Consider the following 13,580-nt stretch of genomic DNA (forward strand, 5'->3'; position numbering starts at 1 on the left):
TTGTCATGGAAATACTTTAAGAGCTCTCCACTGTAATTTACCTGAAACCATCAATCAGAAACTGATGTCAAGGAAGATTATGGGCATCATCAGAGCCATTTCTATCCCGTGTGACATGAATTTCGCTCAGTGTGCGTGCAGTAGAGATCATACCAGTATTAATTCTCATAGTCATTTCTCGTATGCTATTTCCAGCTATGATCAGAAATTTAATTAACTAGATAATTAAAATAAAGCAAGGCTTAATCACAGAGAAATGCTGATTGTGGAACGTGCAGATTTAGTCATCTTAGATTAGACCGGCCTGCAAATTCCAGGTCAATTAGTGAACGCAATCAAAGGTAGATTCTTCCCCCCGGATGTTCTGATCTCAAACCTTTCTTCCTCTGACGGTTCATCTGTCCTACTCTATGTTCTCTATAGGCAGTCTGGATTTTTTGTGCAGCGGAGTTCATTTCCTCGTCAGCTACGCTATGTTTTCCTATTCAGTATGGAAAATACAATATCAAAGGGAGCTGCCGAGTTCAAAGGAAAGAGAATTTATGTAAGGAAAGAAAACTGAACAGTCTGTGAACCCTTCATCATTAGATGTGTCAATACCGAGCCTGGAGAATAGCAATAAATATGATAAAGAGATGCAAATAAGAAAACACAGATATTATACAAATACTAAAGGGATGCTGGGTAGTTTATCACATGATAATGGACATGGAAATTACCACTATGTTGTATAACCCATCTTCTACCATTCAATGTATGGTTCCATTCATATAGTCCCAGCATGCTTTGGTTTACTTATCTCATTGCTATCTTGAGCTACATCACAGATGGAGCAGCAAGTTGGGCTCTATTTCATGTCTTCCATCAATGGGTTTGGCTAGTTAAGACAATCACTTTTCGTTACCAGTTCTTACTATGCAACCCCTTTAATTTAATTTGAAATTAAAGGGGTTGCCAGGGTTAGAAAAAATGGCTGCATGCTTCCAAAGAAAGTGTCAGAGTTGTAGGGTTGTGTGTGGTATTGTAGCTTAGCTCAATTGAAGGGAATGAGAGCTGAGCTGCAAAACCAGGCAGAACTCATGGACAAGGGTGGAGCTGTGTTTGGAAGAAAGCAGCCATATTTCTTAACCCTGGATAATCCCTTTATTGAGGCATCTGTGTAATGCATCGATACACCTCGTCCTCCAAAATAAGAGCATCTCTTTATAGCAGTATCTCCATACCGGCTATTAAAGGGTTTGCATAATAAAGACTTTCTGGCCTATTTGCACCTTAATGACCAATATCGTTATATATTAAAAGCACCACAACTATAAACATTTTTGTCAACATAGAGATTGTTTTCTGTGGGATGAGTTGTATTCCTTAACCCCTTCCCGCTCCAGGACATACCGGTACGTCCTGGGGATAGCGCGAGATCACATAAGATCCCGCGCTATCCCGCAGCGGGAGCCGGCTCTCAGTCACAGCCGGCGTCCCGCTGCAACAGCGGGGGGACATCGGAGATCTACTAAGATCGCGGCAGGGAAAGAGTTCACAGAGGGATCGCGCTCCCTCTGTGTCTCCGGCCGGCTCTCGCGATGTCATCGCGAGAGCCCGGCCTGTCACCATGGCAACAGGACGCCAGACACTGGCGTCCTGTATTGCCTATGCCTATAATCGCTGTACAAGCCATAAGGCATGGCAGAGCAGTAGCTCTGCCATGCCTTATAACAGCAATCATCGGTACAGTGATGTAAGTCCCTCAGAAGGACTCAAATAGTATAAAAAAAGAAAAGAAAAGTGTAAAAAAAAGAAAAATGTAAAAAAAATGTAAAAAACCCCCTTTTTTATGCTTTTTCTAATATTAGCATAAAAAATGGGGAAAAAATTAAAACTCCACATATTGGGTATTGACGCGTCCGTAACAACGTGTACAAAAAGTTGAACATGCTTTTTATTTTGTACGACAAAAAGCGTAAAAAAACCGCTAAAAAACAGAGGCAAAATGCTAATTTTTAGCATTTTGCCTCCCAAAAAATGCAATAAAAGTGATCAAAAAAGCCGCACATTGCCCAAAATGGTACCAATAAAAATTACAGCTCGTCTCGCAAAAAATAAGCCCTTATAGAGCTCCGTACATAGAAAAATAAAAAAGTTACAGAACTTTGAATGCAGCTATAGAGAAAAAAAAAAGATTTCCAAAAAAAAAAGATTTCCAAAAAAAAGGGGGTTTTATTGCAAAAAAGTGTAAAAACCTAAAAAAAATATAACAATTTTGGTATGGTTGTTACCGTACCAACCCACAGAAAAAATTTAGTGTGTCATTTATGCTGCATGATTAACGCTGTAAAAAAAAGAAAAAAGAAATCTTTGTCAGAATTGATGCGTTTTCTCTCCCTGTTATCATAAAAAAAAAAAATTTTACGATATAGTCTATGTACCCAAAAGTGGCACCGATAAAAACTACAGCTCGCCACGCAAAAAACAAGCCCTTATACGGCCACGTCCATGGAAAAATAAAAAAGTTATGGCTTTTGAAAGATGGAGATGCAAAAATACCAAAAAATCGCTTAGTCCTCAACGCCAAAATAGGCCGAGTCATTAATAGCACCATTTTGAGGTACGTATAATGTCTTGTAAAACTTTATTAAATTCCACCATTGTTTTTTGAGTTTTGTTTTATTAGCATGCGGTGGAAATAAAAAACATGACAAAGTTATTTTCTGAATCAGCACAATAAGGGCTCCCACCCACTAGCGTTTTTTTCTCCACTGCGCTGCGAGAGTAAGTGAAAACTCTCGCAGAGCAGTGCGAGAAAATCGCAGCGATATCGCTGCGACAGTCTTTTCAATGGGGCCAGCGGCAGCAGCACTAGCCCCATTGAAAAGTTATGGAGAATGCAGCGGACTTCTGCCACAGCTATGACAGCTGTCACAGCTGTGGCAGGAGTTTCCTTCCTCCCCGCGGGGACCGCGGGGATGAAGGAACCCTCTGTCACAACTGTGACAGCTGTCACAGCTGTGGCAGAAGTCAGCGGCATGCTATCCCATTGCTTTCAATGGGTTCAGCACTGCTGCTGATCCCATTAAAGCAGTGGTTTCTGACAAGCCCTGCAGAATGATTATCGGAGAAGGGCTTGAAATATAAGCCCTTCCCCGATAATCATAAAAAAGTGGTTAAAAAAAATAATTAAAAAGTTACTCACCTCTCCAGCTGTCAGCCGCATCCTCCGGCTGGCTCCCCGGCACTGCTACTGAGCTCTTTCAGCAGACGGGGATTTAAAAATGAATGAATAGCTAAGAGCTATCTGTCATTGGCTGAGCGCTCAGCCAATAGCTAAGCAGTAGCTGCTATTGGCTGAGCCCTCAGCCAATCTGCACAGCCCTTTGAAGAGGTGAGGATTTTTAAATCCCCGTCTGCTGAAAGAGCTCAGTAGCAGTGCCGGGGAGCCAGCTGGAGGACGTGGCTGACAGCAGGAGAGGTGAGTAACTTTTTTATTATTTTTTTAACCACTTTTTTATGATTATCGGGGAAGGGCTTATATTTCAAGCCCTTCTCCGATAATCATTCTGCGGGGCTTGTCAGAAACCACTGCTTTCAATGGGAGCGGCAGCAGTGCTGATCCCATTGAAAGCAATGGGATAGCATGCCGCTGACTTCTGCCACAGCTGTGACAGCTGTCACAGCTGTGACAGAGGATTCCTTTATCCCCGCGGTCCCTGCGGGGAGGAAACTCCTGCCACAGCTGTCACAGCTGTGACAGAAGTCAGCGGCATTCTCCATATCTTTTCAATGGGGCTAGCGCTGCTGCCGCTGGCCCCATTGAAAAGACTGGCAATGTCGCAGCGATATCCCAGCGATTTTGGGATATCTGCCTGCGTTTTTCTCGCACTGCGATGCGAGACTTTAACTTTAGAATCGCATCGCAGTGGAGAAAAAAACGCCAGTGGGTGGGAGCCCTAAGAGCAATACCGGGTTTATATAATTTTTTTAGTGTTACTACTTTTGCACACTTAAAACATGGAGACTACCGTATTTTCCGGCGTATAAGACGACCTTTTAACCCAGGAGAATCTTCTCCAAAGTCGGGGGTCGTCTTATAGGCCGGGTATAAGCTGTAGAAAAAAAAATAATAATGCTCACCTCCCACGGCATTCTGCGGCGCTGCTGCAGGCTTTCGCTTCCACCTCCTCGCCGACAGAGCATTGCTTTCTGGATGCAGGGCTTGAATGCCCCACCTCCAGAAAGCTAATGCTCTGATTGGCTAACTCAGCGCGGCGTCAGCCAATGAAAGCTGGGACTGCGTTAGCCAATCACAGCCATTCAATGATGTCATTGAATGGCTGTGATTGGCTAACGCAGCGCTGGCGTATTCCCGCCGTATAAGTCAACAGCTGGGGGGGTCGTCTTATACGCCGGAAAATAAGGTAATAGCAAATTGTTTCTCTGTCGCTGCATTACAAGACTCAGAACATGTTTAATTTTTCATCGGAAGAGCCTTATAAGGGTGGATTCACAGGAGCGTGTTTATGTGCGTACAATTGTGTACATTGGTTCCCTATACTGTGTTCACATGTCCCTGTTTTACAGGCATGCAATTACACGTACCTGCAAAACATAGGACATGCGTGCACCATTGGTCAGTGGTGCCCGTCAATATTCCACAGCAGGGAGTTTCCTTGTCATTGAACACTGTGACAGCACTGTCACAGTGATCAGTGCCAAGGGGACTCCCTGCGGGGAGTAAAGAATCCCCTGCCACAGCTGTCACAGCTGTGGCAGAGGATTTCTTTATCTCTGCAGGGAGTAAAGAATCCCCTGACTGGCCAAGAACTGCCTGTGATTGGCTGAGTGCTGTGACCAATCACAGGCAGCACTCAGCTGTTTTTCAATGAACGGCTGAGCGCTTCCTGTGATTGGCTGAGCGCTCAGCCAATCAGATACAGCCCTTTCAGCAGGCGGGGATTTTAAATCCCCACCTGCTGAAAGAGCTTCAGAGCAGTGCAGGGAGAAGACAGGCTAGACGTGCCTGAGCCCCGGCAGCTGAGGAGAGGTGAGTATAATTTTTTAAAATTTTTAACACATTCTAGGGATGATTTTTCAGGGAAGGGCTTATATTTAAAGCTCTTCCCCAAAAATCACTGCAGGGCTTGCCAGCAGCCCATTGCTTTCAATGGGACTGCAGAAGTATCGGTCCCATTGAAAGCAATGGGAGAACATTGCGATCCTCTGCCACAGCTGTGGCAGGGGATTCATTACTCCTCGCAGGGATGAAGAAATCCTCTGCTACAGGTGTGGAAGGGGATTCTTTACTCCCCACTGTGACAGTGTGGTCACAGTGTTCAGTGATAAGGGGACTCCAAATGGTGAATATTTACACGGCAGAGGTGAGTGTGTATGTGTATGTATGTATATATATATATATATATATATATATATATATATATACATACACACACACACATTTTTTTTTTTACACAAACAATGATGATTTTCAGGGAAGATCTTATATTTAAAGTACTACCCTACTACCCCGAAAATTCCTGCAGGACATGCTGGCAGCCCATTGCTTCCAATGGGGCCGCTGGGAGCAACAGCCATGGCCCAAGTGAAGGCAATGGACACGGACCGGCATTCACGTGTGTTTGTGCACGTACGTGGGTGCGCGGTTTTTTGCGCCCCTATGTACGGCACACACTCGTGTGAATGCACCCAAAGGACTTCTATTTTTGTAGGACCGTCTCAACAGCCTAATAAGTCGCCGGTGTTAGTAATTAACACCGCAAAATCGCGCACTTATGCATGTAATTTTGTGCTCCCGGGCGCACATTCGCGCACCCCCATGAGCCTCCATTGCGCAAATGCTCACACAAATAGAGCATGTCACGTATTTTTCCGCCTGACGAAAATGAGGGTACAAGGACGCTCCATGTGAGGGAACCCATTGAAACCCATTAATGGTTGCAGTTTTCGTGGCCGTTTATCTGCGAGTATAACCATGCGCAAAGCCGCCCATCTGCGGAAGCCCGAGTTTCTCGTACCGATATCGCGCCCCCCCCCACCCCCCGTGTGATTGCACCCTTATTAATGATTAACTTAATAGTAACCTCGTTTATCCTCCTCGAAGTCGCTGTCATAACGCCCGTCCTTTCCATCTTTCTTCCCGTCAGAAGCCTCTGGCGCCGCGTTTAATGGTGCGCCAATCCTCCGTTCCTGGTTGAAGTCATCTTTTTCATTATCCGAGGGTGACTTTGACTTTTCGCTCACTTCATCATCCACCTGTCCTTCTTCATTACGTCTCTCATCATAGTCTATAGGAAAAACACACAAGCTGCACTCTAAAAAATATCATATAGTGTATACAAAAGGCGCCGGCAGCTCCTACAGGACCGGGAAGAAGGACCGATGGAGATGGCGCCATTGTTGGGATATCTCCATATTACATGGTCTTTATGGTTTGGCTCCAACCCACTGAAAACACAGTGGGCCTCATGTATCCGGGCTGTCAGTGAGACGGCCTTGTTGCCCATAGCAACCAATCAGAGCTCAGCTTTCATTTTATCTCAGCAGTTTGAGACATAAAAGCTGAGCTATGATTGGTTCTCTCGCGTTAATACTGCAAGCAAGAAAAGATACCTATTGTGGACAGTTTGGGGTATCGGTACTCAAGAAGGACATGTCAGAGCTTGAGTGGGTACAAAAGGAGTAACTAAAGTAATGAATGGAATTAGTGGACTACAATACCCAGAGAGACTTGGGATTGGGATTATTTCATTGTGAAAAAAGAGGGCTGAGGGGCGACCTAATAACTATGTATAATATATCAGGGGTCAATACAGAGATCTCTCCCATCATCTATTATACATCAGGACTGTAACAAGGGGGCGCTCTAATAACTATGTATAATATATCAGGGGTCAGTACAGAGATCTCCCATCATCTATTTACATCCAGGACTGTAACAAGGGGGAGCTCTAATAACTATGTATAGATATATCAGGGGTCAGTACAGAGATCTCTCCCATCATCTATTTATACCCAGGACTGTAACAAGGGGGCGCTCTAATAGCCATGTATAGATATATCAGGGGACAATACAGAGCTCTCCCCCATCATCCATTATATGCAGGACTGTAACAAGGAGGTGCTTAAATAACTATGTCTAGATATATCAGGGGTCAGTACAGAGATCTCTTTCATCTATATATATGCAGGACAGTAACAAGGGGGTGCTCTAATAACTATGCATAGATATATCAGCAGTCAGTACAGAGATCTCTCTCATCATCTATATATATATATGCAGGACTGTAACAAGGTGGCGTATATGTATAGATATACCAGAGTGTCTCGATTCGAACCTGGGACCTGCTGTGCTCAGGATGGTGGCTCTTCCTAGTGAGCTATCCAGCTACCAAATCTGGCCTTGTTCTATGTCCCTGTTAGCCTAGTTCCTGCCTCCCTGTCCTGGCCCCCTCCTGTTTCTGAATGGGACTTCCTTTGTAAGCCTGGCCCTTCTCCCAGCTCCTTGGGAGATTTTTGTGCTTTAGCTGTGATCAAGCGCCTCTACTCCTCCTCCTCCATTGTACTGTGCACCTGAGACCACCTGATACCGACCTCTGGCTTCCACCTGACTACTCTCTGGACCTGCACTGAAACTACACCAATAGCTCCATACATATTCAGTGCCGGTAGATGTTATACAGAGGACAATACAGAGATCTTTCCCATCATCTATTTGTACGCAGGACTGTGACTGTGACTGTAACAAGGGGCCGTTTTCTATGTCTAGTGGAAAGAAGGTTTCATCATCAACACAGAAGGGGGTTCTTTACTGTAAGAGTAGTGAGACTGTAGAACTCTCTGCCAGAGGACATGGTGATGATGAACTCACTAACAGTGTATAAGAGGGGCTGTATACCTTTCTTGAATGTTACAATATTACATGTTATATCACGGATTACTCAGAAGGGTCGGTGAGTCGGGGATTATTCCGATTGCCAGATTGGAGTCAGGAAGGAATTATTTTCCCCCCAAAATGTGGAATAGTGATTTCTACCTCATTGGGGATTTTTTCCTTTCTCTGGATCAACATTGAGGGGTAAGAGGCTGAACTGAATGGACAAATGTTTTTTTTTTCAGCTTTACACACTAGGTTACATATATTAACCCTTTCCAATCCACTGTCTGACGTCTGAAGACATTATGATTTAAGGCTGCACAGCTCTGATGTTGGTAGACGTCCGTCAGGGTTCTCTTACTGTATGTTGCCAGCCTCTCTGCTATCGGAGCCTATCCAACGTGTCATTTCATGCAGTACTGGCTTTAGCCAGCATATAGCGCCATTGTATAACAGCAGAAAAAGAGTAAGCCCCCTAGGAAAACCAGAATACAAATTGGATTGGAAAGGGTTAATAAAAATGTCTTTGGGACACACAAACAACATATAGTAGTTACATGAAATAGACCCATGCGAAGCCGCGTAACTCTGCTAGTTCAATAATATATTCCACGAAGTGTCCACCCCAGGCTGTTTTTGTAGCTCTGGGCCCTAAAAGCATGCTGTAATAGGAGGTCTTGTATCAATGACTTTTCTTACAGATTACAATGGACATTCCCTCATTCTGGAGAATCCTGACTTCTGAGGGAAATTTTGCTGATAACACATCTTTTCCACAGACATCAAATAGAGACAAAATATTGATTTTTAAGGACCGATAACCTAATGTAACCAGCAAGAAGAGACTCACACCATGTTCTGCCCTTACGTAGAGCTGCTATTTTGTGTCATTGCCTTACTAAAGGGATGACAACATTTCATAGGCTGCGGAATTTACCATCTTTTGCTTCGTCATCAGCTTCAGGTTCATCTCTTGTGTCGTCCTTATTCTGACAGTCCATAGGTGATTTATCCTCATCATCATCATCATCATCGGCATTACTAAGTAATTTGCCATTGACTTCACCATTGGAGCTCTTATTATTGTTCCCATCCTTGTCCTTGGTCTTAATCTTTGGTGGAGGAGATGGCTTTTTAGCCGGGCCCATGATGCACCTAAAAAGGGAAACATCATGGCAACATTGTAACTCAATTGTCTATGCATGAGCTTCAGAGGAGCACATGGGTCGTTCTACAAGAAGCAACTAAAGTTTCATTACACTTAGGATGCTGTAATCTCTTTTTTACTTGACTACTTCTGGACACCCACCAGCAGACCAAGCACTACCCCACGCAGTCGGAGGTAGTTATCTGAGGAGTGGTCGTACATGGCTGTCGCAGGAGGAGGAGTTTGCTCTTTATAAAGTCATTGGAGGGGACACTTGGACTCTCGCTGTTATGGGGACCCTGCGGCTGTGCTTATTATGGGCACCCTGGGACTGTGGCGGTAAACAGGGGCTCTTTCTACTGCAGCATTATAGCAGTTGTTATGGGGAACTGTGACTGTCTTATGAGGCAATGTGCTGTGTCTGTCATTATTATGGGGCACTGTAAATGTTATGGGGGCATGTGCCTGTCATTTCGGACAAATGTCTGTGATGTGGGAGCACAGCGGCTGTAAATGTTACGGGGGCACAGCGGATGTAATCGTGCGGCACCAGGACTATAATTGTTTTGAGGTTCACACTGCTTGTAAATATTATGGGGCATACTATTGGAGCTACTATGGAGGGTACTTTTGCTACTGGGGCCACCAATATAGGGAGCACTCACTACTGAGGCCACTATGTGGGGTACAATTATTACTGGGGCCACTATGGAGATCACTATTACTAGGGTCACTCACTAGGGAGGTACTATTACTACTGGGAACACTATGGGTGACACTATTACTACTGGAACCAATATGGAGGTCACTATTACTATTGGACCACTATTACCACTTGGGCCACTATGGAGATCGCTATTACTACTAGGGTCACTATTACTACTAGGGTCACAATTAGGGTCACTATTACTACTTGGGCCACTATGGGGGTCACTATTACTACTGGGGCCACTATTAACACTGCACCACTATGAGGGCCACCATTACTATACAGTCTTACAATTACAATTGGTCCTTTGAAGGCAACCATGAGGCTGATGTGGCTCTCGGTGTAAATAAGTTTGATACCTCATTACCTATAGGATCCTAATCCCAATTGTCAGTGGGGTCTCACAAACAAGATGTAGACAGAGAGGAAAACACGGTCAGTACATTGAAAATAATGCAAAGCTCCTGCTGGATAATCAGTGGTATCTGTAACTCATCACATGCCCAGAGTCCAGGCAGCAGGAGCCGTATAATACCTGTAACAAGGAGAAGCCCCCTCAATGTTGATGAATCCAAAATATCCATTTTTGCCCCCGAGCCGCACTCGCTTGCATTGCTTATATTCACAGCAAGAGCTTAGCCGGTCCGCCTGGATCCCATTAATGTAAAAAGTGAGGCTGAATGGAAAACCGCGGTGCCGTCTAGAGACCAAACTGAAGAACTCTGCAACAAACACAAAGTCAGTAACTGCAGATCTACTCAGAGGAGAGTGGTGCCACTTACACATTTCCAGAGGTACCTACTGTACAGTATTGCCACACAAGTCATTGAAAGTCACAGGCAGCAAAAGCCTCGGCGCAGAACGGAGGAGGGAAATGCTTGAGTAATAATTGTTTAATGTATTGTGCATCGTTCATATGTCACACCAGGAGTGATAAATCCCCCCCAATGTTATCACCAGTTGCACCCTTTAGCTGTGAGGGAGCTGAGATAACTTGCTCTTTACAGGGCTGCAGAGAAACTGCAGGAAATTCTTCTTTTGCCTCTGTTATCCTTTCTGACTGCAGTCTTTGCAGCCAACGCATGTCATTTTTATCATAGGCAATGTGATGGATGAACAGGACACATTGTATCCAGAAGTATAACATGGGTGGCTAGAGTCTAAGATCAGACAAGGATTATGAGGTGACCAGAGATGTAGCAGCACTGCTAACTTCAAATAAAAAATAGGGCGTAACTATAGTAGATGCAGAGGTTAAAGCTGCATGTGAGCCTTGCTGCCTGATGGGGTCTAATATAGTAGGCCTTATCATATGATTAACCCTTTCCAATCCACTGTCTGACGTCTAAAGACATTCTGATTGAAGGCTGTACAGCTCCGATGTCAGAAGACGTCCAGCAGGGTATTCTTTATGTATATTACTAGTCGCTCTGTTGTTGGGGGCCTCTCCAGCATGTCTTATAGCACTGTACTAGCTCTAGCCAGCAGATGGCGCCATTGTATAATGGCAGAAAGAGAAAGCCCCCTAGGAAAAACCCTGAATCCAAAATTGGATTGCAAAGGGTTAATAGGGGTACCACTAAACGTCTTGCAGCAGGGCCAGAATCATTAAAGATGGCGTTATTTTTCCATTAAAAAAACGGAAACCCAGCGAGGCAAAAGCAAACGGTTTGCCTTCCATTTTAAAAACCCCATTTAAATCAATGGCAGTAAAAACAGGTCCGTTCAATTCCGTCGCTCCAAAAACGGCACACAGAGAAGGAACGCCAAAATAGAAATTAATCGCTAGTGTGAACCGGCCCTAAGGCTACTTTCAATTGAAAAGTCGCATCCGAGATTAGACAGCATAAAGACCCCATCCGTGTGCTGTCCGATGTGCGGGACACCGCACATTTATACATGCTATTCCCCTCCGAAAATTAAACAAGAATAGGTAAACTGCAACTTTATACTCCGATTTATAATCCAAGTTAAAAAAACAAACATGTGCACTCATTCAAATACATGGGGTCTTTTTCCATCTGATTTTTGGACCGATTTTTCAGTCCCAAAATTGGATGGAAATATCGTTAGTGTGAAAGCGGCCTAGGGGTACACACACACGAACGCTTCTTCCAACTGCATTTCTGTCCAGAAATTGGAAAAAAAAATAAGACCCATTTATTTGAATGGGTGTATGTACATAGGCTTATTTTTTACTCTGAAGAACATACCAGATTGGACAGCACATGGTTGGGATGTCCAATACGAGTTGTGCAGGTGAAACTTGGTCCCAACCTTTTCAGCATCCATGTGCATGCACCCTACGTTGCATCCTAGTGGAGCAGCCAACGGTGCAGGCAGTAGAGCTGAAGACCACCACTGCCCCTCTGCTTACCTCCTTCCAGGAGTCTTCCCTTATAGACGCAGAGGTTCTCACCCCCGCAGTGTTGCTGGTAGACTTTTATCTCGTCTCGGTAGTCGCTATCATCGTGTGATAAGTGCACGTTTTTCCCCAGGTAGACCATGACAATCTTCACGTTACTCTGCAAGGACGTTTTATGGAATTTTCCGGTGTTCTAGAAAGAACAAGGGACAAATCAGTTTGTTCCAAAAGTAAATCACCGCAGTGGTGGGCAGCGCCGTATAACATGTGATAAGCGGAATTATCAGTGTGTGACGGGATTGGGCTGAGTTCACCAAAACCATCGGGAATCGGGATGGATTCCTACTCCCATAAAAGTCAATTGGAGTAAAAATTGGTTTCACTACTTTGCCCTCCAGAAGGTCGCCAATGCAGCGAATGCCCCCCAAATTGTATGGGAATGCAGTTGTTAACGCAATGGAGCGCTACAGGTATATTCTTGGGCTCCGAATTCAAAAAGGATTGAGTTCGAACTGCTCGAATAATCGTAGACTTATCAGTTGATTACAGAAAGCATTTTGTGTAATCACCTAATGAGCTCTTTAAATCTATAAATTCTCTAATGATTTAAAACAAAGGATGAGGTTAGGCGACGCCTTACTTATGAATATATATAGCTTATTATATAGCCAGCATGGGTTTGTAACAAACAAGTCATGCCAGATGAATCTAATTTCCTCCTATAATGGTATCACCGACTGGGTTGATCAGGGAAATGCGGTGGATATAGTATATCTTGACTTTAGTAAAGCATTTGACAAAGTATCTCATATCATACTTATTGAAAAAATGACCAAATATGGGATTGACAAGGCAACTGTTAGGTGGATTCACAGCTGGCTGAGTGATTGTACTCAAAGAGTGGTCATAAATGGCTGCACATCCAAGTGGAGGAATGTATCAAGTGGGGAACCACAAGGCTCTGTCCTAGGCCCAGTGTTGGTCAACATTTTTATAAATGATCTGGAGGAGGGAATTGATGGGAAACTGATCAAATTTGCAGACGACACAAAGCTAGGAGGGATAGCTAACAGTAGGGAAGAGAGAGAGAGGATTCAAAAAGATCTAGAAAAGCTTACACAGTGGGCAGCGACTAACAGAATGGTATTTAACAAGGAGAAATGCAAAGTCCTGCATCTGGGCAAGAAAAATGAAGAAAGCATATACAGAATGGGAGGAATTGGGCTAAGCAGCAGCACATGTGAAAAAGACTTGGGTATACTAATAGATCATAGACTGAACATGAGTCAACAATGTGATGCAGCAGCCAAAAAGGCAAACACAATTCTGGGATGTATTAAGAGAAGCATAGAGTTTAGATCACGTGAGGTAATTATCAACCTCTACTCTTCCTTAGTCAGACCTCATCTGGAATACTGTGTCCAGTTCTGGGCACCCCACTTTATAAAAGACATCGACAAACTGGAGCAAGTTCAGA

The 13,580-nt window shown here is 44.1% G+C and overlaps 1 protein-coding gene across 2 annotated transcripts in view; it reads right to left on the minus strand.

Annotated features, from left to right (window-relative positions):
• Positions 1–13,580, minus strand: part of ERICH3 (glutamate rich 3) — a 66,013-nt gene that overhangs the window by 1,804 nt on the left and 50,629 nt on the right. For both annotated transcript variants that reach the window (XM_066597794.1, XM_066597793.1), the window contains exons 8-11: positions 12,116–12,296; positions 10,274–10,460; positions 8,820–9,037; positions 6,090–6,293 (exon numbers count right to left, since the gene is read on the minus strand). In XM_066597794.1, coding sequence (XP_066453891.1) covers positions 6,090–6,293; positions 8,820–9,037; positions 10,274–10,460; positions 12,116–12,296 — 790 coding nt within the window. The remainder of the gene's footprint in view (positions 1–6,089; positions 6,294–8,819; positions 9,038–10,273; positions 10,461–12,115; positions 12,297–13,580) is intronic.

The sequence above is a fragment of the Eleutherodactylus coqui genome, chromosome 3, assembly GCF_035609145.1.
Source record: "Eleutherodactylus coqui strain aEleCoq1 chromosome 3, aEleCoq1.hap1, whole genome shotgun sequence".
Classification (NCBI taxonomy): Eukaryota; Metazoa; Chordata; class Amphibia; order Anura; family Eleutherodactylidae; genus Eleutherodactylus; species Eleutherodactylus coqui.